The 26,048-nt window shown below is 38.1% G+C and overlaps 1 protein-coding gene across 1 annotated transcript in view; it reads right to left on the reverse strand.

The window, feature by feature from the left end:
* TPK1 (thiamin pyrophosphokinase 1) overlaps positions 1-4,238 on the reverse strand; it is a gene marked incomplete at both ends in the record, with an annotated part of 342,964 nt that extends 338,726 nt beyond the window's left edge. Inside the window, one exon of the mRNA XM_079711871.1 lies at positions 4,196-4,238. Within this exon, the coding sequence (XP_079567997.1) occupies positions 4,196-4,238 (43 nt within the window). The remainder of the gene's footprint in view (positions 1-4,195) is intronic.
* Between the last annotated feature and the right edge of the window lie 21,810 nt (positions 4,239-26,048).

Below are 26,048 nucleotides of genomic sequence, written 5' to 3' on the forward strand. Positions count from 1 at the left end.
ATGGAAATCCAGAAATAAAAGAGATGGCAGGAATACTATACTAGCATATGAATACTAGTATATGAATGAATCTGAGATATTCCCAGATTCATTTCCACTTAACCATGAGGCATCAAAAAACTATGACCACTATAAATAATTTCGTGCATCTAGAAATAATGAATTCAACAAGCATGGAAGAAAAATACAGAATCCAGGAAAAAGTAGTTTTGGTAGCCCTAAGTGAACACATTACTAAATAAATAGCTATCTCCTTTGAGAATTAGAAAAATGAATGGATTTCAAAATGTAATAATCAATATAATAAAGTTGATCTAATACACAATATTTTACATATGCATAGACTCTACTTAAACTTGCTTTTTATACTTTATACTAGCTTAAATTTGACCAAGGAGTTCACGTTTGTACATATTCTTACTTTCCATAAAGAAACTAAGGCTCTAAGAAATTGAGTGTCATGCCCAAGGTCACATAACTAGTGAAGAGGATGCCTAAAACTCAAACCCGGACTTCTAGTTCCAGAACTTTTCTATAGGTTTTACCCTGTTGAAGCATTAAAACTATGTTGTTTTGTTCTTGATTGCAACAAGACCGTAAGCTCCTGGATAGAAAGGGTCACTTTCGTATCCTCCACAGCACCTAGTATCAAAGGACATACACTAGCTACTTGTCAGTTCCGCTAGACAACAGAAAAATGCAAACATATCCTTAGGTCCAGTAATTCCATTTCTGGAAATTTATCCTACTGATAAACTCACATAAATATGCAAAAATAATATAATCAAAGATATGCATTATAGATTATAATAAGAAAAACTAGAAATAACCTAAATGTCTATTAAGAAAGCCTAGTTCCTTTGTGTCTATACTGCCCATTAAAAAAAAAAAAAAAGTTGGGATATCTACACGTATGGACCATCATAAAGTAGTAAGTGAAAAAGGCTGCAGGAAAGGGCATAAAACAGGTCATACACACACACACACACACATTTAGAAAAACACAATTTAGAGATTTAAAATGACAATCTGTTATGGAGATTTTTCCCTGCAGTGCTAAAAACAAGACAACGGGCCCAAAATGGAGTCATGTACGCCACATCCCCAAACCCAGACTTAATACTGAACCCAATTATGTACAGCTTCAGCTCTCCCCAAAATGGAATCTTAAACCAGCCAATCAGGAATCACCCTATCAGCACTAGTGAAGTAATCTGCCTGACAGACCCTTACCATCCCCTAAAGGAAAGTGGCCTTGCTAGAACCAATCTACCTTTTGCTAGTATAACTTCCTTGTTCCTGCCCGCTTCTGCCTATAAAGTCTTTCATTTTGTACAGCTCCTCCAAGCTCCTTTCTGTCTGCTACATTGGATACTGCCCAATACATGAATTGTTAAATAATCATTGAATAAGATTTGTAATATTTACTCACTTGCATTTTTTAACATATAGAAATACTTCGTTTGTTAAAAAAAATGAACAAAGAGCACATAGAATCTATAATAATCTTTGTAATAAAAGAATATTGATATGTTTTCACCCACTGCTCCAAAAGAGTAATTTACAAAACAATTTATAATATAAATCCATTTTATTTAAAACAAGAATAATAATATACTGGGTTATATGTACAAAAATAAGTATTTATAACATTCCACCTTGGCACTTCCCTGGTGGTCCAGTCGTTAAGAATCTGCCTTCCAGTGCAAGGGACGCAGGTCTGATCCCTGGTCGGGTAACTGGGATCCATCCCACATGCCGCGGGGCAACTAAGCCCGCACGCTCTACAGCCCCTGTGCCACAACTACTGAGCCCGTGCGCTCTGGAGCCTGCCCGCCACAACTAGAGAGAAGCCCCCCACGCCGCAACGAAAGATCCCGCATGCCGCAACAAAGACCCGATGCAGCCAAATAAATTTTAAAAATATATTTTTAAAAAATGCCACCTTAATGATGGTTATTTCCAGAAGAGGGATTACAGGAAATTTTCACATTCTAGGTTAGTCGTTTTTCTCTCAATAATAACCATTTACTTTAGTTACAAAAAACAAAGATTAAAAATATATATTTCCCTGAGCTAATGATCATTCCAGAGGTGTGCATTTTGGTCCACCTAGCAATTAGTTAATCTGAAGAGAATCAGTTTGTCAGGATGCCTGCTATACTAAATCTGGGTACACATTACAGGTACATCATGCCTAAAAATTAAATTCACAGAAGTTATCAAGACAAAAACTACCTCTCTGCCATAAAGTATTAAGCGTCTGTCTGATGAAGGGAATCCCTCTAAATGTAAAGTTAACCTCGAATACTTTCCGAATTACTATAAAAGGCCAGGCATTGCAAGGGCCCCCTCATCATACATTTTTCTGTTTTTAAACATCTCTCATTTATCTAGAGTCGAACACTTCTAGGGAGCCCGTGCTTCTAGGCCAGTGTTTGAGAAGAGATGGGAATCTGTATAAACTTTTACCCTTAGGAACAGGAGGAAACTAGGAGAACCACTAAATCCCAAAGATCTCCTCAAAGGAGCTCGGGATTCTGCCTGGTGGATCTGTGCTTCATAGAGGCTATCACGGTTCTTGACAGTTCCCCTACATGCCCTGTCCCAGTGAGGAGCTTACACATGTCTGACTTGACGAGTCTAGGCCTCCTTCCTAAGCCTTTGATAAAACACAGAGGGAGCAGAACTGCCCGTGTTTCCTACTATTTCCTACTTTTCTATTGCTTCAGACCTTTTCTATCTCAGCACTGACCCAGAGATCCAACCATGTTAGCCTTACTGCTGAATCTAATAGCTTAACCGCTCGTGAAGCCAAGTGCTTTATAGGTTTTACAACTCATTTATACTCACAGTAACCCTGCAAAAGATTCCTATTTTATAGATGAAGAAACTGAAATACAACCAGCAAAACTAAGATTTAAACCCAGAGACCCTGTTGCCTCACTCCAACCTTTACTATGCAGCACTATCTATATGACATATCTCATTAAACCTAGAAAACACTAGAAATCCTCCTTTCTAACTAAACCTAAAGCACTTAGATTTAGTAACAGATCTTAACGTCAACAGGCCACCTGAATCCAATGTTTCCTCTAGGAAATGCTGTTAGTCCCGCTACTGTTGGATAACAGAACTATGAAATTTCATTTGCAAAACGTTTATGTTTGCCAGTGCTTTTCTTAACTTAGGAGAAGCCGTTTAGTTATGATTAAATACCCAACCTCTAAACCAAGTCAATGTAAACATATCTGGGTTCAGATTCTAGTTCCATTACTACCTGTTTCCTTTACCTGTAAAATAAGATATGAAGTATATATAAACAACTTAGCACAGCAAATGACTGGAGAGGAAGGAGTCAGTGTTCCCTACTGTTATTATGCTTTGATTGTTTTACCGTAAATACTCCCAGGATGTGGGAAAGCTGACAAGTTCAAATCAAATTCAGTATCCCGCCCCCTCCCAAAAATACTCGTCAATTCATGGGTTTCATGGGTTTACAGAAAACTTTAAGCATTAAAAAGCTATGCATTCTATTTAAATTGATGAACTGATAAACTAGAAGTTCTACACAACGGAAACACAAAAACTGGTAAATAAAAAATGTTTATCATGCAATTAGCACACAAGTCAGTTACTACACACGATAATGAATGCAACTAACAATTAGCTTCAAACTCATTCTTCCATCTATTTCCATGTGAATTACAATGACTTTACACTTAGAAATAATAAAAATTCTTGAGTATTACATCTTTAAAGCATTTTTTATTGGGTAACCTCAGGCATTTTCCATGGATTACAAACGGGCACCATGGGCAGGCAATAATAAAGGCAATAAAGACTGATCTTTACCCCTTTGGCGTCTAATGTTGTTAAGAGATTAGTTCAGGCTGTTAAGAGCCTAAGAGCTCACATTACAAGTAGGGCTTAGTCTTCTCCAGGTGAAGGGCATAAAATACATCACCTTTTAGCCCTCACAACAACTCTACACCGCAAGGACTAAAAACTATCTTCATGTTTTTCAGATAAGGAAACTGAGGCACAAGAGAGGGTGAGTAATATGCCTAACTGGAGGAAATCTGAGGCAGATTGGAAACCATTCTGGGTCTGGAGTCCAGCCCTCTTAACCTCATCAGGGCTCTGGGGGTAAGCACATCAATGTCACTGTAAAACGTGTTAAGCAATACAGTACCAGTGGGAAGCAGGGGTTCCAACGGGGTAATAGCATGCTCCATAACGGATTACTGGTCTCTGCATTAAAAAACATAAAAACGCCACATTAGAACTTCTAGCTAATTAAACGGCGCGCGAAATCGCCAGTACACTTGGTCTCCGGGGCGGAGCACGGAGCGAGCCGCGCTCCCGGCGTGCGGGCCCAGGCACGGCAGGTAGGGCGCGCGGCGGCGGGGACGCGGGAGACTCGAGCCCCGAGGGGTTCCAGGGCGAGCGAGGCAAAGCATGCGGGCGCCACGCGTGCCTCGGCAAAGCCGCCCCGTCCAGCGTCTCCCCGCGCCGCCGTCACCATCCGGGAACCGAGGGAGCCAAGGGAGCCAGAGCGGCGAGGGGCGGCCACCTCCTCCCCGCCCTGGCCTGCAGCCCGCACGCCGGGAACGAAGGCGGCGCGCCAGGATGCTGTCGCACTTACATAATGGCGGGTGGAGCCACCAGCGAGCGGAGCGCAGACTGCGGGAGCGAGGGCGATCGACCGCTCGGCGCTCGGCTGAGGAACCTCGACGACGCGCGATCCCCGCTCGCAGATTTAAGGGAACGGCGCTGGAGGCGGCCCCGCCTCCTTCCGGGAGCCGGAGGCGCGTGCGAGCCGCTTGCCCCGCCTGAACCGCGTGTCCACGTGGGTGAGGGCGCCCGACTAATTGCTCTCCCGCGCCGCCCTCTCTTCTAAGCTAGTTAGGCCCTGAAGCAATCGCTAGTGTTTCTGCTGAGCGCTCGTCACTGAACTTTGGCACGGAGGCCGCTATTTGCTCCAAACCAAGCGTTAATTTCCCCGTCACCCTTCGTCAGCTTGGCATCAGAGCCAAGCAAACGTCCCAGGTTATCCAGAGCCCGTTTTCTCGGTCCTCATTCTTTTTGATCTCTCGCTTGCAGCTTGTGTACTTAAGGAGCACGCCTTCGTTAAAGTCCTCACTTGGTTGCAACAATCACAGAAAGTTTTCGTTGGCAGGAACTTTAAGCTGCTTACTTGCAGCTCCGCTCGCTCCAACACTCCCAACTTTAAGAGTTCATTCTGTGGCCACGCAGCCTTTTCCAAGACTGAGCAAACCAGATCTCTAGACTTAGACTCCCTAGGCTTTACCTTTTCCAGGCTAAACTCTTGTTCTTTCGAGGTTCTTATAGGACATGATCTTCAGACTCCACCATCGTGGTTCCCATCCTCTATATTTAATGTTGCTCATAAATTGTGTTTCTGACAGCTGTTGAGAACCGCGCAACTGTCAGCACGTGACAACTCGTGCAAGCCCCTGCGCTATGAGACGTGACCAACTCTATCACGGTTTCTATCAGTATAAGGCGGACCCCTAGGACACACAACCATTAAAATGCCTAGATGAGAAAGTTCTAGCCAACAGCTGATGGCAGGCCCCTGACCTCCCAAAGGGCTTGAAATTGTGAATATGTTTCTTAAGACTCAGAGGCATCTCTCTCAAAGTCCTGAGAGCCATTCCCTGAAGAGGCAATCTTCAGGAAGGGTAGGGCCTCTGTCTCCCAGTCTCTGTGGGAGAATAGACTCCTCACTTCCACAGCTGCCAGCTAGCAAACGAAGCTGGTCTAGTCGCCTTTATACTGACCGACGCTTTGCAATTTTCACTTCTCTAACTCTATTGAGCTCCCACTCTTGCCCCTCTCTCATCCTCCCTTTAAAACGTTCCAATCGCCTCTCCACAAATAGGAATGGAACTCAGCTCTTTCTCGACTGTCAGTAGTTACTAAACAAAATCTATTTTCAACGCTTCAACTAATACCCGTCTGTGTTTATCTTTGACACTGGACACAAGGTTCCAGGAGTGATGCAACCGTAGAAAAGTACAACATTGCCCATGCTCATTAACTTTTTCAGCTGCCAGATCAAATAGAACTTGCAGGTGTTTTTCACATTCACCACTATTAAGCCAAGGGTACACCTATCTCACAGTCAATTTTAGACCAAACTGCTAGGGACTTTACAGTTATCGTAAAATTAAATATTATGACTTTGCCATCACAGTTACATGGGTGGGCCGTTTCAACTATGTTACTTACTAGCTGTGAGACATTGGAACTCTATCTCAGTTTCCTCAGATATAAAATGGGAACAATGTTGCCTACTTTGGAACGGTTCTGTAAGGATCAAATGGCTTGGTATGGATAAACACTTGGGCAGGTGCCTAGCACGTACAGGTGTGCAACAAACGTTTGTCCCTCTCCATCAATATGAGACATATTCCACTTACACCTTATGACATCCTTGTTTATATTTGTAACACACATCCTTGCAAAGCTTTTATGTGTAATCTAGCTCAAGTTTCTCCCAAAGTCATTACCGAAGAACACTGAAATATTAACCACAATAAATGTCAAAATTCACGTTTCAAGATGCCACTAGAGAAACTAAAAGACAACAGACTGGAGGTGGAGGGAGAGTGTGCCCATGTAATAGACAAGTGGTTGCTATATCTATATCAGTAAAAAGCAAACAGACCAGTAAAGGGATGACCAAGTATGTTACAGAGTCCAAGCTCATACTGCTTGCCCCACGACAGACCAATAAACTGAGAGACAATTTGTTGGGGTAAGGAATAGCTACTTAATTCAGAAAGTCAGCAGACAGAGAAGATGGTGGACCAGTGTCCCAAAGAATCATTTGTCTGGGTTTGGATGCTAGTTTCTTTTACAGGACAAAGGGGGAAGTGAGGAGGTGAAGTAAAAAAAAGTGATACATTATTGTAAATATTCCCTGGTTCCAGCCAGACTCTAGAGGGGGATGTGTTAATTTCTTCTTTCCTGCAGCCATTCATAGGTGGGCCTAGTTAGGATGTTTCCTATGAGACAAAAGTATTTTAGCTTAAGGCTCAGACATGGGAGGCAGGATTCTGAGAGAAGGGCCATTATGTGTACTTTAAGCCATAGGCAACATCCCTTTAGTGATTAACTTGTAGCAAAAGCAATAGAATATGAAGGTTAAAGTAAAAGAAACAGATCCAATATGGAATCAGATTTGTTCTTCTTAATTACAAGGATATATACAGGCAAATTACAGAAGGTATTCAAATGGCAAACAATGTGAAAAACACAGCATCAATAGCATTCGGAGAGCAAATTTGAACAATGAGATAAATTTACTTGCCAGATTGCAAATAATATTTTAAATAATCAGACAAATTTACACTGATTGAGTAATTATTATGTTCCAGTCACTATGTTGAGGTCTTTGTATTTTATTTAATTACCCTAAAATGTAGGCTCCAAGAGAACTAGGACCAAATTTTAATTGTTCACTTTTCAGTCCTCACATTCGGGCACAGTTGCTGGCAAAGAGTAAGCAATCAGTGAGTATTTACTGAATGTTCATAATGAAATTGTTTGCAGTAGCAATAACCATTAGCAATAGCCTAGAATGCTTCTTCTCCAGTTCTTCTCACAGCTGACTCATCCATCCAGCCTCAGCACAAAACTGACTTCCTTCCCCTGGTTACTCTTTATTTCATCTAGGCTTGTTTGTTTGTTTTCCTGCAGAGCTATACTCACAATCTGTAGTTATTTAACTTACTTGTTTACTTGTTTATGATTTTTCTCTCCCTGCTAGCGTGAGAGCTTCCTAAGAGCAGGAACCATATTTGTTTTGTTCATTGCTATTTCTCCAGGCAAACAAGATACCTCACCCATAATAGAGGTTCAATAAATGTTTGTTAAATGGATTAATAAGTGGTGGGAAAAAATGAAAACTTACAGTGCATCATATCAGCAATTATTAAAAAGAATAAGCTAAATCATATGCCCTCATGTGGAAAAATGTCTATGACAGAGTAAATTTTATAAATGCAAGTGGTAGGAAAAATCCCACCTATATTATTTAAATGTATTTGGATAAACATACAAAGAGAATTGTTAAAAATGACCTCTGAGGGCTTCCCTGGTGGCGCAGTGGTTGAGAGTCCGCCTGCCGATGCAGGGGACATGGGTTTGTGCCCCGGTCCGGGAGGATCCCGAGTGCCGCGGAGCGGCTGGGCCCGTGAGCCATGGCCGCTGGGCCTGCGCGTCCGGAGCCTGTGCTCCGCAACGGGAGAGGCCACGACAGTGAGAGGCCCGCGTACCGCAAAACAAACAAAAAAAATGACCTCTGAGATAAAGGGACGGAGTACATAGGAGGCAGCAGGCTTAGGGAAATATCACTTTCTATTTTATATATGTTTGTATTTTATTACTTAATATTTTTGCAATATGCATAGTAAAGAAATTTAAGGTTGTGAAAATGTATATTAAAAGGAAATTAATGGTCATTATTGTTAATCCCTGTCATATTTTGGGCTTCCAGGGAAAGGAACATATATACATACATGGTATAATTTTCAGAGGAGAAATTCCATAGCTTCAACCAAATTTTCAATGGATTCTATGATCCCCAAAAGTTCCATGGGATAGGACGGAACCTCTAGTAATAGGTTATGCATTTTTCTCTACGATACATAGATGGTTCTCCCATCTCCCTCCCCAACTGTCTTCCATTCTGCCCCCATTTTCTTGAACTGGTGGAGTTCAAAATATATGTTGTTTTAAAGATTTTATAATAAAAAATTTCTGGAGTGAAATAAGTTTTGAAAACACTGAACACTGTTACCAGCCTCCTTTGAGATTTATAGCACATTATACATCTTTAAACATCTCCAAACCCAGAATGTCTCAAAACTATTGGAGCATGGAACACTGTTTGCTTGGTATATCTTTTAAAATCTTGTGGAACAGTGTTCCTCCAAACAACTGTTGGGGGAAAGCTACGAGAGGCTATGAGCACAGGTGCTAACACCTTTCCTTCAACAGCTGTTCTCCCTACTGCTGCCACTAAGTGGTCTTGGAATTTCTGGTCTTCAATCAGCTTCTATAACCTCATCTACTTCAGCATTTTTTGTTCAGAAAATCAAATCATTCTCTCAACTTCAGAATGTGTGTCTACCCTGATCTCACTTTAACAGTTCAAACAGTATTAAGCTGCCTTTAGGAGATTTCCACTTAAATATCTCATCATTACATCTGATTCAAGTGGCTAAAACTAAAATCATGTATTATTCCTCTTCCCAGAGTCTCCATTTCTTTCCTTAGCATCATTATTCTTCTGCACTCCTTGATAAATAACTTTAATTTGCCTTTTCTTTCATTCCATAAACTCAGTCAGGTGCCAACTTTTGTTCTACTGATCACTTATCCCAGCCTGTTGCGGTCAATATGGATCAAGATTCAATCATCCTTGTCATTTCCACTCAACTATCAATCAAAATTTTCATTATTTTAAAGCCTATCTAAAGGATAATCTTCTCTGAAAAGTCTTCCCTGAGATTCACTCAAGCCTCTCACAATTAATCTTACTTTTCTCTGTAAGCTCATTACATTCTTTTGTGCTTCTTTCATAACCCTTTCTTTTATAGCCCTTTTATAGCCACGTGGTCTGAAAAAGTAGAGTTCATTTTAAATGTATGCCACCTCATGCTCCCAGAAGGCTACTTGTGCTCCTTCACCTATACATTTCAAGCATTAGAAAGAAAGGAGGAAGAGTGAAGGAGATACACCACCTACCTTATAAAAAGGTGTAAAAGACAAAATGCATTTTATTCAGGCTACTGAAACAGGGATCACACCCTAGATCCCCTAAGATCCAAGTGCCTCCACTGTGTGGTTTTGCTTTCGATGTTTATAGGGAGGTATAGACAAGTCTCAAGTGGGGTGATTTGCAGTTGGGGTCATTTTGCAGTCAGGGTCATTCCTCAATCAGCTGAACAGGAAATGTTTATGTGCATGTTTAGCTATTTTCAAGCAGACAAACATTTCTAATATCAGCTAATCATTCATGAGATAAAGAATGCTGAGCTGGATACACCTGGAACTAATATAATGTCAGTTATATCTCATCTGAGAAAAAAAAAAAAAGAGAGGGTGGGGAATTTCTCAGCCAGCACTGTTTTCCCAGAGCAGAGGCTCAGATCAAGTTCCACATTTTAAAGGCTTCCCTAAAGTCTCACACAATGCTTTTGTCTAAAAGTAGTTGTCTGGTGGCACTTAATCACGTGGCTCCATCTCGCTTTAAGAGAGGCTGGGAAGTGTAATCACTTAGATGAGATGCAGTAGGGCCAGATGAGAATGGGTGTTATTACTAAACAGGTAAGGGAAAACAGATGTTCAGAGCGAACTAGCCAACTAGCTTGTCCCTCCCCAGGCTCTGTAATATCTGCTGACTGCTGCCTTTCTCCACCCTAGCATCTTTCTAATCTAGTCCTCACAAGGTAGCCAAAGCTCCCTTTTTAAATTGTAAAATTGATTATGTCCCTGCTTGCTTAAAACTCATCAGCTGTTTTAAGAATAAAACCCAAACCGAAAAGGTCCTGAATAATCTGGACTTTTCCTATCTCCAGCTTTATCTTATCTCATTCTTCTCCTCACATGCTTGTTTCCGTTGTGTTTTTAAACAGAACAAGTCTTTCTACTTTCTTTTTCCCTCTCCTAGAATGTTCTTCCCCGGCCCCGCCAATTTCTTTACATAATTGGCTCATTCCCAGTGCACATGTTACCTCTTCCAAGAAGCCTACCTTGATTTTCCTTTGTAAAATTACCTCCCCTAGTTACTCTCTATCTTATACACTGTTTCTCTTCTTTAGAACACTTAATCTTGTAACTTATGTACTGACCTTTTCCATTATGAGGCAGGGACTTGGCCTGATCTGTTCACTGCCGTATCCTGAGTGTCAAACACCCTGCCTAGTACATAGCAAGCATTCACTGTGTATACATACACTATATATAAAAATTATGTTAAAAACTAGCCCTGTTTTAAGACTTATAAATAATAAGACATACATGTTTTTGATTGAGAAGACACATTATCACTAAAAATAAAATAAAAATAAATAAAATTAAGAATCCCCAAATAAATCTAATAAATTTAGATTTTCAAAGTATCAACAAGATTTTTATGGAATTTTACAAACTGATTTGTAAGTATGCCACGAGAAGAATAACATTTTTTGGGGAAAAAAAAAAGGTCAATAAGAAGAGACTTTCCTACTAGGTATAGAAAAATATATATCACCATAGTAATGTAAAAAAGGTATCACTAGCATAGAAACAGTTTGATAGAACAAAACAGAGTTCAGAAACAAATTCATATGCAGGAATTGAGTTTATGTGTGACATTTTAAATTAGAGGAAAAAATACAGTGGTATATTTAATAAATATTCTGATGCAATTAGCTATTCATGGAAATTATGAAAATCAATTTCTACTTCACACCATATAAAGATAAATGTCTAATGTATTAAAAAGCAAAATAATAAACAACAAGGACCTACTGTCTACCACAGGGAACTGTATTCAATATCTTGTAATAACCTATAATGGGAAAGAATCTGAGAAAGAATATATATTCTTTATATAACATATTATATATGTGTATATATATGTGCATATATGTATATATACACAATTTATGTAGTTCTGTCTATATTTATTTTTTGTAACTACTGCCACCTGTGCTTTGTTGAAAACCACCTGACCCCCATCCCGCTCCCACCTGGTAAATATGAGACTCATTGAGGACATCACTCCAATTCATAATTTTTGGTCACTTTTAGTATTAAAATATGCCTCTTTTAGTATTAGAATATGTTTATTTTAATATGAAAATTAAATATTATGGTAAAAACTAAATACTGAAATAGGCTCAGTTATTAAGATTCAGAGCTTTTCATTATAAAACTGAGGTCTCGGGCTTCCCTGGCGGCGCAGTGGTTGAGAGTCCACCTGCCGATGCGGGGGACACAGGTTCGTGCCCTGGTCTGGGAAGATCCCACATGCCGCAGAGCGGCTGGGCCCGTGAGCCATGGCCACTGAGCCTGCGCGTCCGGAGTCTGTGCTCCGCAACGGGAGAGGCCACAACAGTGAGAGGCCCGCGTACCGCAAAAACAAAACAAAACAAAAAACATTTCCTATGTGCTTAGGCTGGTACCACACATTGCAGAGACCTGGGCAAGCCTGCAGTCCCTAATTTCAGCTACTTGCAATCTGGAGCCTGTCTGCAGGCAGAGGATCCATTTTTTTTAACATCCCAGCTACTAGTCACTCAAGAGTTTGGTCATTACCTCCTCAACTCTAGGCCACACCAAATTGTCATATACTTTGGTTTGGGTTTCTCAGAAGCAAAATCTAAATCAGGGATTTAAGCGCAAGTAGTTTATTTGGAGGTGCAGAACCCCTTGTAGAGAGTGGAGTTATTGGGTTGGCCAAAAAGTTTGTTTAGTTAGTGAATCCGTTGTTCGGTAAAGTTCTTTGTGAAAATGAAAAATGTGTCTTTTATTTGTACTTAAAACCGAACGAACTTTTTGGCCAACCCGAATATTAAAGAAGGCAACAAAGGAAGGGTGCATAAGCCAGGTACCACTATAGGAGACTGGAGCTGAATCCCATGGGAAATACATGTGTATGTGTGTGTGTGTGTGTGTTTCAGGATTTTCCTACTTGAGGGATATTTATACATCAACTGTTAAACATCAGTTGTTTGTTGTTAATATATAGGAATACAATTTATTTTTTGCATTCGCCTTGTATCCTGTGATCTTTTTAAATTCACTTATTTGTCATTTAACATGTTTTTGTAGATTTAGAATCTACAGATCAAGTTGTCTGCAAATCTATTGATTATATTGTCAGCAATAAAGACAGATTTATTTCTTCCTTTCTAATCTGTATGCCTTTTATTTATTCATTTTTATTTTTGCCTTATTGCACTGGTTAGGGACTCCAGTATAATTTTGAAAGGAAAAACTGAGATCAGGCCCTTTGGGAACTATGCCTTGTTCCCAAACCTACGTATAGAGTACTCAATCTTTCACCATTAACTATGCGGTTAGCTGTAGGGTTTTTTTGAAATGTGCTTTTATCAGATTGAGAAATTTCCCTCCTATTCCTTAGTTTGCTAAGATTTTCTCTGTAAACGTGTGTAAATTTTGTGAAATGTCTTTTTTTACACCTATTATAAGAAGATTATATGGTTTTCCTACTTAATTTGGTTACTATGGTAATCATATTGATTGATTTTCAAATGTTAAACCAATCTTACTTAACTTCTGGAATTAAATACCACTTTGTCATGATGGATTATCCACTTTATATATTGCTAGGTTTGACTTACATTTTATTAAATACTTTGCATCTATGTTCATGAGGAAATATTAGTATTAGCATGCCTTTCTTGTAAAGGTATTCCTTTCCCAGTATTTGTTTCACTGTAATTCTAGCCTCATAAATTGAGTTGAGAAAGATTCCTTCCTCTTGCATTTTCTGAAAGTTTATGTAAGAGTGGTTTTATTTCTTCCTTAACTATTTGATATAACTTACTAGTGAGGCCACTTGAGCATGGAGTTTTTTAGAGAGGAATATTTTAAATGGTATATTCAATTACTTTAAGAAATACAGGATTATTCATGTTTTATATTTATTCTTGTACCAGTTTTGGTAATTTCTGTTTTTCTAGAAATATTTCCATTTCATCCATACCATCACATTTATTAATATAATAATATTAATATTCCTTTATTATCCTCTCAAAATCTGAAGGATCCAAGGTGATGATCTTTGTCTTTTTCTGATATTGGCAATTTAGTTTTCTCTCTTTTCTTACTCATTGCTTAGCTAGAGTTTTATCTATTTTATTAATCTTCTGAAAAGATGTTTGGATTTTATCAATTCACACCATTATTTTCTTTTTATATTTTATAAATTTGCATTTTTATTTTTCTTCTTTCTTTCCTTCTACTTATTTTGGATTTAATTGCTCTTCCTTTTTAGCTCTTTAAATAGGAGGCTTAGGTTAGTGGTTTTATATTCTCCTCCTCAACTATAAGCATTTAAATCCATACATTCCCCTTTAAGCATTCTTTAAGCATTCCCCTTTAAGCATTCTTTAAGCACCCCCAAATTCCCAGATATTGGGTTTTATTATCATTCAGTTCAAAATATTTTCTAATTTTCTTTGATCCATGTGCTATTTAGAAGTATGATGTTTAATGTCTAAATATTGGGGTATTTTCCAGATATATTTTTGTTATTGATTTTTAGTTTAGTTCTTCTAATGTCTGAGAATATACATTGCAAATTTATACATTTGCTAAGACTTTTTTTGGGATTTAACATGTGATTTATCCTGGAGAATGTTCCATGTGTATTTGAGAAGAATGTGCGTTCTGCTGCTGTTAGATGGAATATTCGTTACATGTCTGTTAATCCATTTAGTCTAAATTATAGTTCAAGTCCAATGTTTCCTTAATGATTTTGTCTGGATGATCTATCCATTATTGAAAGTGAGGTATTGAAGTCCCCTATTATTATTGTACTGTTGTCTATTTCTCCCTTCAGATCTGTTAGTATTTGCTTAATATATTTAGGTGCTCTGATGTTGGGAGCATATATATTTACAATGTTCCGTCTTCTTGATAAATTGTTCCTTTTGTCATTATATAATGATTTTCTTTGTCTCTTATTACCATGTTTGGCTTAAAGTCTGTTTTGTCTGATATAAATATAGCTACCCTGCTCTTTTTCGGCTTCCACATGTATCGAATGTCTTTTTCTATCTCTTTACTTTGAGTCTATGCATGTCCTTAAAGTTAAAGTGAATCTCTTATAGGCAGCATGTAGTTGGTTCTTGTTTATTTTTTTTTTAATCCATCCAGTCACTGTATATCTTTAATTGAAGTATTCAATCCATTTACATTATAGTAAATGTTGATAGGTAAGGACTTACTAATACCATTGTTTTCTGGTTCCTTTGTTCCTTTTCTTCCTCTCTTGCTGCCTTCCTTTTTGAATTGATGATTTTCCATAGTGGTATGCCTTGATTCCCTTCTCTTTATTTTTTGTGTATATACTGTGGGTTTTTGTTTTGTGGGTACCACAAGGCTTACACAAAACATCTCATGAATGTAACAGTCTATTTTACACAGATAACTTCAATCACTTACAAAACCTCTAAACTTTTACTCCTCACCACCTCATTTTATGTTTTTGATGTCACAATTTACCTCTTTTTATACTGTGTATTCATGAGCAAATTATTATAGCTATAGTTATTTCTAATACTCTTGCCTTTTTAACCATTATTCAAGAGTTAAGTGGGTAATACTCCTCCATATTACAGTATTAGAGTATTCTGATGTTGAATATACACTTACCTTTACCAGTGTGTTTTATGTTTTCATATGTTTTCCTGTTACTAATTAGCATCTTTTCATTTCAGCTTGAAGAAATCCCTTCAACCTTTCTTATAAGGCAGACCTAGTGGTGATCTCAGCTTTTGTTGATTGTAAGAAGTCTTTATGTTGCCTTCATTTCTGAAGGATGTATTTTCTGGGCAAAGTATTCTTGGATGGCAGTTTTTGTCTTTTAGAAGTTTGAACATATCACCTCACTCTCTCCTGGCCTGTAAGGTCTCTGTTGAGAAATCCCCTGATAGACGTGAGGCGGTTTCCTTGTAAGTTACCCTCTTTTAAGATTCTTAAAAGATCTTATTTTAAGATTCTCTCTTTGACTTTGTGCTTTGAGTTTTTTATAATGTGCCTTGGAGATGAATTTTTTAAGTTGATTTTGTTTGTTAACCTATGAGCTTCATGAATTTGTATATGCAAATCTCTCTGCAGATTTGGAAAAGTTTCATTTCATCCTTTTTTAAAAATTTTTTTTTAAATTATTTATTTATTTTGGCTGCACTGGGTCTTCATTGCTGCACTCGGGCTTGCTCTAGTTGCAGCAAGCTGGGGCTACTCTTTGTTGTGGTGTGCGGGCTTCTCATTGCAGTGGCTTCTCTTGTTGAGGAGCACAGGCTCTAGGCATGAGCTTCAGTAGTTGTGGCACACGGGCTCAGTAGTTGTGGCTCACAGTCTCTAGAGCATAGGCTCAGTAGTCGTGGCAGATGGGCTTAGTTGCTCCGCGGCATGTGGAATCTTCCCGGACCAGGGCTCGAGCCCATGTCCCCTGCATTGGCAGGCAGATTCTTAACCACTGCGCCACCAGGGAAGTCCTTCATTTCATTCTTTAAGTAAGCTTTCTGACCTCTTTTCTCTCTTCTCCTCATGGAACTACAATAATTCACAAATTACTTCTTTGTATAGTATCCCATAGATCATGTAACTTTTCATCACTCTTTTTCATTCTTTTTCTTTGTTTTCCTCTGACTGGATACCTGTCTTCTATCTCCCAGATTCTTTCTTCTGCTTGTTTTATTCTGATGTTGGTGCTCTCTGTTGCAGTTTTCATTTCATTCATTGGATTCTTTAGATCCAGAATTTATGTTTGGTACATTTTTATGATTTCTATCTCTTTGTTTAATTTCTCATTTTTTTCATATATTGCATTCTTTATTTCACTGAATTGTCTTTGTGTGTTTTCTTGTCACTCAGTGAGTTACCTTAAAATAGCTATTTTGAATTCTTTATTGAATAAATTGCAGATTCCCATGTCTTTGGGTTTGTTTACTAGAAGATTATTGTGATCCTTTTGTGGTGTCATGTTACATTGATACTTCATGTTCCTTGAGGTTGTCTATTGTTATCTTCACATTTGAAACAGCAGTCACCTCCTCCAGTCTTTACTAATGGCCTTCAGGAGAGAGATACCTTCCATCATCCCTACTAGAGATTCTGAGGTTATCTCAGACTTTCTATGGGTACCCCTGCTCCACACTTCTTGTGGCAGAATTTTAAAGCTGTATGGCTTCTCTGGATCTTGCAAAAAACCAGGTGTGTGCTGACAGCCTCTTTCATTTTCCAAAAATAATCATGCTAAAGCTCAAGTTTGTGGTCTCTCCCCAGCCTGCAGATTTGGATCTGGTTTCTGTGTGTGCTCACTAGTCATCTACCAAAACTTGCTGTCTCTGCCACTGTATGGAGCACGTACAGGGAGCTGGCCACAGGCTTGGCAGTTGTGTGTGGGTTAAATGCATGGAGTGCAGCAGATGCCTGTGGGCCAGTTGGGAGGATCTCCATGTTAGGTGTTCCCAGTGGCTTGTGGGTAGGCTTGCGGATGGAGTCTGTGGGTGTTAGTAGGATCTGCATCCTTTTAATGTCCTCTCAGTTCTATATTCAGCTCTCCCAGTCTCTTCCTGCCCCTCAGTCATATAGCTCATGATTCTGTACTCTGGGTGAGGCAAGAGAGAAATGAATCCCTTTGGCAGCATCCTGCACAGCTGGGGAAGCCATGTGCTCACTCACTCACTTTTTCCCCTGTAGGATAAATCACAGCTGAGAAGATCTCTCTTGGCCTTAAGCTGTGCCACCTTGGGGAGCGATAATGTGGGTAAAATCAAGCTGTTCCTTTTACCTACTCCAGTGAATCCAAATTTATGTTTCTTTTGCTCCAGTGGTGTGCTGGAACTTCTCCTCTGGAAACCTGTTCTTCTACAAAGGGTCTCTCATCCATGGGTGATTGTCTAAGACAATGTTTTCCAGGGGCTCTCAGAGTGTGGCTGAGGGAGGCTAGCATTGGTACACAGGCAACCGCAGAATCCACAGCCAGGACTGAGGTCTGTTTGTCTATTATCCAGCACAGAGGTGGCAAAGATTCCTCATGGGTCCCTTAGCATATGGTGCTAGGTCCCACAGCTCTCTCAAAGGCACTTTTGTCCATGGATAGATGCCATCTTTTTGTTGTTGGGCAGGGCACAAATAGAAAAAATGTCTTATGCCACCATGATGCTGATGTCACTGAATTTTTCATTTTAAATATTGTAATCTTAAATACTAGAAATTCCATTTATTATTTTTAAAAATATCTATTTTCTTTTAAATCCATGAGCATAATTATAATAGCTATTTTAGAGTCCTTATCTGCTAATTCCATCATCCCTGTCATCTTGGGATCTCTTTATTGCCTTTTTCTTTCTTCCTAGTATGGATCAAGTCTTTCTGCTTCTTTGCATGTCTAGCAATTTTTGGTTGGATGCTGGACATTATTTTTTATGTGGTTGAGTGTTTGAATTTTGTTTTATTTCTTTAAAGATCTTAAAGTTTTGTCAGCCAGTTAATTAAGGATCTGTTTTATACTTTTGAGGTTTGTCTTCAGCCTTTGTTAGGACAGGTCTACAGTAGCCTTTACTCTAGGACTATTTAGTCATAGTTCTAATGCATGACTCTTCTGAGGTCTCCAGTGAGTGTCCTGTGTATTTAGTGGTTTTCTCCTCTCTGGCTGAAAGGAACTCCAATATCTCCCAATCCTGTGTGAACTCTGGGAATTGTTAGCTTACTGTATTCTGGATGTTGTACTTTGGCTGGTCTTGTAGACACATGGCCAGAATTGAATTCAGTCAAAGACTTGAAGGGATCTCTATGCAGGTTTCTGGAGCTCTTTTTCTGCATGGTTCCCTGGTACTCTTCCCTGAAAATCCCAGTGTCGTTGGCCTCCTCAAATTTTTATCTGTCTTTTTATCTCAGTTAGACAGTTGGTTTTACTTATTTTTCCCTATCTATACTGTAATCTGGAAATTGCTTTCAGATAGAAAGCTGAGATGATCCTAGGGCTCATCTTTTTGTTTCTCTTCTCTTAGGCAACACAGTTCTGCTTAGTCTGCTTCATATTTTATGCAGTTTTTTAGTTGTTTATGGAAGAAGGCAGGTCCTGTACCAGATTCTTCTATATGGGAGTAAGGTCTTTTCATTAAGTTGAAGATTGAATTTTTTTTTTTTCTTTTCAGCTGTATTGGATCTTCATTGCTGCATGTGGGCTTTCTCTAGTTGCAGCGAGTGGAGGCTACTCTTCGTTGTGGTGTACGGGCTTCTCATTGTGGTGGTTTCTCTTGTTGCAGAGCACAGGCTCTAGGCGCACAGGTTTCAGTAGTTGTAGCTCACAGGCTCTAGAGTGTAGACTCAGTAGTTGTGGCACACAGGCTTAGTTACTCCACAGCATGTGGGATCTTCTGGACCAGGGCTCAAATCCGTGTCCCCTGCATTGGCAGGCAGATTCTTAACCACTGTACCACCAGGGAAGTCCCTGAAGATTGCATCTAAAATCCCAAAAAGTTTGTTGGAAGCTCTGTGTTTGTGATGAGGAGTTTTGACTGCTGGACCACATAATAGAATAGATGATTGATTTCATTACCATTCCCCATAACAGTCATTATCTCTAAAACCTTTCTTTTGGGCATTCACTTTGAAATTCAATTATTCCTGAGTTCAGATCTTTTTTCAGTTAAATAGCTCCAGAAGATAAACTTTTCATTTTCTGTTAGGGTGATCCAGCAACCCTCTATTTAATTTTATTTTTTCCTGTTACTTAACCTTATTCTGAAGGTATTTTTCACTTAATTTTCTGATATTTTCAGAATCATTTTTTCCAGTTATTTAAAAATTTGCCTGATCTTTTAGTTGTACTGTTTTATATTACTATGACGTCTATTCTTACTTTTACTTCTTTAATCATTTAACATCTATTTTATAGTTCTTTTCAGACTGTTAAATCATCTGCAGTTTTTAGGTCTTAATCCTCCTGTTGGTTGTATCTATGGACACTTTCACATTGTTATTTGTTTCCTTATGTGTAAACAAAATTTTTGATTATATGTAAACAACAGTTTTGTATTTGCTTATGACAACATCCTTTGGATTTCAACATTTCTGAATTAGATTTTACTTTAAATGGCAGTTTACTTTGTTGTACCAATGAGTAGCAGAAACCTAATTCTCATTAGTTCATTCACAGCAGATTTTTAAATTTCCTTTCGATCCAAGACACTGAATACAGTACAAGGAAGCTTCCTTGTGGTTTTCCTGGCTGAGGTTATGAATAAATGGCATTATGCAAAATTTTGTTTCTGGCAGTCCCATCACATGAATCCCAAACTTACGTCTTTTGCCCCAAATATTCTTTGGTGTTCTAGTCTCCCACTGTAAGATCTATATGAGGCTCTGAATCCATATTAGCAACAACTGAGTCAGTGCACATGCAGGTATGTATGTGTGTGTATACATACATATATACACATAAATGCATAATATGCATACATACATACATACAAAAAACAAAGACATATATATATTTAAATATACTCAGCATTTCAATATCTTTATAATGAGAGGATGTGTCTTCTATATCAGTTATCTGACATATAGCTGGAATGTGCCTGAAATTCCCTTGGAATGTTGGGATTTCCATGTGTATACATGTGTACTGTTGTATGAGCAGGGTAGAGGACTAAGGAAGAGAAAGTTTTGTTTTGAATTACAGAGAAAACTTAACACACCTCATGATGAAATCACATGCCTTCTCTGCTTCAGAATTACTCTTCCCTTAGAGTCCAACTACACAACCTCTTCCTCACGCCCTCTCATACACATCAAGTCCTTTCCATCATACCTTCTAAAAATTTCTCCAAGTTGTTCACTTCCTCCTCCTTATTTCAGGCTCCATCACATTTCACTTAGGCAACATCCCCTGAAAAAAATCTGCATTCAGTCTTGTCCCCACTTTCTTCACACAGATGGCATAGTGATCTCTCTTAAACACAAGTCTGATCATGTCATTCTTCTGCCTAAAATGACCAAATGGTTTCCAAATATTCTTGGGATAAAGGCCAAAATCCTTAACATGACCCAGATCATTCTGCTCATGCCCCGTTCTCCAGCCTCATGTAGCACATTTCTTTAGCACACTGACCTTCCAGGTCCTTGAGTGCACCAAGTTCCCCTCCAAATAGGATCCTTTGCATATACTATTGATACTTGCTCTGCTTGTAATATTATTCTAGAAAATTATACTTAAGTACTTATTCCTGTAATTTTTAATTAAATGTTTGTATCTCCTTATAGACTATAAGTTCCATGAAGACAGAAACCAGTCTCATTCCAGCTCTTAAGAAGGTACTTGGGACATAGAATATGCCCCAAAACTATTTCTTGAAGGAAGAAAGGAAAGAAGAACAGAAAGAAAGAAAAACCATATTACGAACTTTAATTGGAATGAACATTTGATGAAGTTAAATTGATCCAACTATAAACAACTGCAAGTAATTGACCTTCAATTTCATTTCATTTTTGGTAAGAGAGGAAAATAAATGAACTTATTTTCTCAGTAGAGAAAGGAGAAATTTAGAAAGAGGAGATTGGAAGCAGAGGTCAAAATTTATGGACTTTACTACACTTCTTGTTTTAACTCATTTACTTAACATGGAGTGAACAAAAGAGTTCCAACCTAAGACTCTGAGAAACTTCCTCCTGCCACTACAGATACAGCCAACTCTGCTTAGTACAATTTATCATGTTTTTGGAAACTTGTTTTAATAATGGTGACTTAAAGTAGCAACTTTGGGTGTAATGTATAATATAATGAAAAATTACTGCCTGTTCTTTTTATGTTAACTTTGTGCTGTTTTTCTTTCCAAAGCAGAGCTTTTCCTTGGTTTTCTGCTTTTCGATTAATAAAAACACTGTACATATCCTGGCCGACTTGTAGAAATTATTGATACTTACAGTAGAGGGCAGTAGAGGAGCACATCTCAGGATGAAAACACTGAGCTGCATCCAAAGTCCCTTAGTTAGGGCTCCCCTTGGAATGATGTGTGGCTAGGTCATTTAAAGGAAGACTCAAGCAATTTAGGTAGATACAAGTTGAGAAGATATATAGTAACTATGAAGTCACTGAATATATCAAAATGTGGAAAACCCACACAATTTTAAACATGTTGATTTTGAAAAGATAAATTTTATATTTTATTCTCATAAACAGGCATTCACATACTATTATTGACAACAGTAGACCCTGGCCTTTCTTATTTTGTTTTGTTAATGATCCATCCTTATTTGTATTGAAAAAGCAAAAGTGATAAGTTTTAACAGGTTGGGTTTGTGTTCATTACATAGACAAAGGGAGTTTAAGTATGAGCTATAAACATTTTTTATCCTTGCAAAGATCACACCTAGGAATTTATTTTACATTATGTGGTCTAATGTTATTCTTATTTGGTTGAGTGAACTGGAAAGGTTACTGAACTTAGAGAAATAAATTCTGCAGTACTGTATACCTTGCATTATGAGCCACCAAAAGTGAATCACAGAGGGAAATCACATGCCGAACAATTCCAAAGATACTTCTATTGACTGTGAAGCAGTTCAGTGCAGTGTTCAGCTAGGATGAGGCCATCAAGTGAGAGTAAGTAGCTTCAGTGGAATTTATATAAAGCTCTAAAATCTGTAAAGCTTGACAGAATGGAGCTATCTTTATTTATTTTTTTTTTTTTTTAAGACTCGCTCTCACAGGAGGAGGTAGAAGTTGAAAGAAAGCACATAGGATGGCTTGGCTTATACACTTAGGTGTTCCTATAGGTCAATCTCACAGTTACTGTTAAAAGGTACCTATTTAATTAGAGGGAAGTTTAATCAAGAGTGGTGCTGTCCATGGTACCTGGAAGACTTTGATAGTTCCCAATACACAGGCAGAAAATGAAAGAATTGCATACTGAGTTATTGATGCCATTAGGTCAGAGAAGCTCCCACAAAAAATTATGCTGGAAAAAAGAGAATTTATTTTCTCTTCTATACTCAAAAATTAACTTTCTTTTTTGTCTTCTTTTTTTACTCACATATAAGCTTTCTACATTTTCACCCTTATAGAAGCAAAGCCAGGGCGAACAGGGAAGATTCTTTTAGTAAAACACTTACACCTGAAACTAACACAACACTGTTAATAAAAATAATAAATAAATAAATAAATAAAACAGAAATCTCACCCCAAAACAAACAAACAAAAACACTTAGTCTTTAAGTATGTCCAAGGAATGACTGAATTTTTAAACTGGCTTTAGTAAGTCCACTAGACATTTTTTTCATATGCTGCATACACATGCATTTGTCTCTGTTTCGCAAAGCTGTTTCCTTCTTTGGTCCATGGCCTTTTATTATAAGCAAGTTATTTCAACTTGAGTTACAAGAACTTCTTTTAGAGTGGTATTATTTGAATGTTTTTTTTAATTTTTGAATTTTATTTTATTTATTTATTTATACAGCAGGTTCTTATTAGTCATCAACTTTTTACACATCAGTGTATACATGTCAATCCCAATCGCCCAATTCAGCACACCACCATCCCCACCCCTGCGGCTTTCCACCATTGCTGTCCATATGTTTGTTCTCTACATCTGTGTCTCTGTTTCTGCGTGCAAACTGGTTCATCTGTACCATTTTTCTAGCTTCCACATACATGTGTTAATATACAGTATTTGTTTTTCTCTTTCTGACTTACTTCACTCTGTATGACAGACTCTAGATCCATCCACGTCTCAACAAATGACTCAGTTTAGCTCCTTTTTATGGCTGAGTAATATTCTATTGTATATATGTACAACATCTTCTTTATCCATTCATCTGTCGATGGGCATTTAGGTTACTCCCATATCCTGGCTATTGTAAATAGTGCTGCAATGAACATTGGGGTGCACGTGTCTTTTTGAATTATGGTTTTCTCTGGTATATGCCCAGTAGTGGGATTGCTGGGTCATATGGTAATTCTATTTTTAGTTTTCTAAAGAACCTCCATACTGTTCTCCATAGTGGCTGTATCAATTTACATTCTCACCAACAGTGTAAGAGGGTTCCCTTTTCTCCACACCCTCTCCAGCATTTGTTGTTTGTAGATTTTCTGTTGATGCCCATTCTAACTGGTGTGAGGTGATACCTCATTGTAGTTTTGATTTGCATTTCTCTCATAATTAGTGATGTTGAGCAGCTTTTCATGTGCTTCTTGGCCATCTGTATGTCTTCTTTGCAGAAATGTCTATTTGGGTCTTCTGCCCATTTTTGGATTGGGTTGTTTGTTTCTTTAATATTGAGCTGCACGAGCTGTTTATATATTTTGGAGATTAATCCTTTGTCCATTGATTCATTTGCAAATATTTTCTCTCATTCTGAGGAATGTCTTTTCGTCTTGTTTATGGTTTCCTTTCCTGTGCAAGAGCTTTTAAGTTTCATTAGGTCCCATTTGTTTATTTTTGTTCTTATTTCCATTACTCTAGGAAGTGGATCAAAAAAGATTTTGCTGTGATTTATGTCAAAGAGTGTTCTTCCTATGTTTTCCTCTAAGAGTTGTATAGTGTCCGGTCTTACATTTAGGTCTCGAATCCATTTTGAGTTTATTTTTGTTTTTGGTGTTAGGGAGTGTTCTAATTTCATTATTTCATATGTAGCTGTCCAGTTTTCCCAGCACCACTTATTGAAGAGACTGCCTTTTCTCCATTGTATATTCTTGCCTCCTTTGTCATAGATTAGTTGACCATAGGTGTGTGGGTTTATCTCTGGGCTTTCTATCTTGTTCCATTGATCTATGTTTCTGTTCTTGTGCCAGTACCATATTGTCTTGATTACTTAGGCTTTGTAGTATACTCTGAAGCCAGGGAGTCTGATTCCTCCAGCTCCGTTTTCTTCCCTCAAGACTGCTTTGGCTATTTGGGGTCTTTTGTCTCTCCATACAAATTTTAAGATTTTTTGTTCTACTTCCATAAAAAATGCCATTGGTAATTTGATAGGGATTGCATTGAGTCTGTAGATTGCTTTGGGTAGCATAGTCATTTTCACAATATTGATTCTTCCAATTCAGGAACATGGTATACCTCTCCATCTGTTGGTATCATCTTTAACTTCTTTCATCAGTGTCTTATAGTTTTCTGCATATGGGTCTTTTGTCTCCCTAGGTAGGTTTATTCCTAGGTATTTTATTCTTTTTGTTGCAATGGTAAATGGGAGTGTTTCCTTAATTTCTCTTTCAGATTGTTCATCATTAGTATATAGGAATGCAAGAGATATCTGTGCATTAATTTTGTGTCCTGCAACTTTACCAAATTCATGGATTAGCTCTAGTAGTTTCCTGGTGGCATCTTTAGGATTCTCTATGTATAGTATCATGTCATCTGCACACAGTGACAGTTTTACTTCTTCTTTTCCAATTTGTATTCCTTTTATTTCTTTTTCTTCTCTGATTGCCATGGCTAGGACTTCCAAAACTATGTTGAATAATAGCGGTGAGAGTGGACATCCTTGTCTTGTTCCTGATCTTAGAGGAAGTGCTTTCAGTTTTTCACCATTTAGAATGATGTTTGTTGTGGGTTTGTTGTATATGGCCTTTATTATGTTGAGGTAGGTTCCCTCTATGCCCACTTTCTGGAGAGTTTTTTTCATAAATCGGTGTTGAATTTGGCAAAAGCTTTTTCTGTATCTATTGAGATGATCATATGGTTTTTATTCTTCAGTTTGTTAATATGGTTTATCACGTTGATTAATTTACATATATTGAAGAATCCTTGCATCCCTGGGATAAATCCCACTTGATCATGGTGTATGATCCTTTTAATGTGTTGTTGGATTCTGTTTGCTAATATTTTGTTGAGAATTTTTGCATCTCTATTCATTAGTGATATTGGACTGTAATTTCCTTTTTTGTAGTATCTTTGTCTGGTTTTGGTATCAGGGTGATGGTGGCCTCATAGAATGTGTTTGGGAGGGTTCCTTCCTCTGAAATTTTTCGGAAGAGTTTGAGAAGGATGGATGTTAGCTCTTCTCTAAATGTTTGATAGAATTCACCTGTGAAGCCATCTGGTCCTGGACTTTTTTTTGTTGGAAGATTTTGAATCACAGTTTCAATTTCATTACTTGTGATTGGTCTGTGCATCTTTTCTATTTCTTCCTGGTTCAGTCTTGGAAGGTTATACCTTTCTAAGAATTTGTCCATTTCTTCCAGGTTGTCCATTTTATTGGCATAGAGTTGCTTGTAGTAGTCTTACGACGCTTTGTATTTCTGCGGTGTCTGTTGTAACCTCCCCTTT

The sequence above is a fragment of the Hyperoodon ampullatus genome (assembly GCF_949752795.1).
Source record: "Hyperoodon ampullatus genome assembly, chromosome: 9".
NCBI lineage: Eukaryota > Metazoa > Chordata > Mammalia > Artiodactyla > Ziphiidae > Hyperoodon > Hyperoodon ampullatus.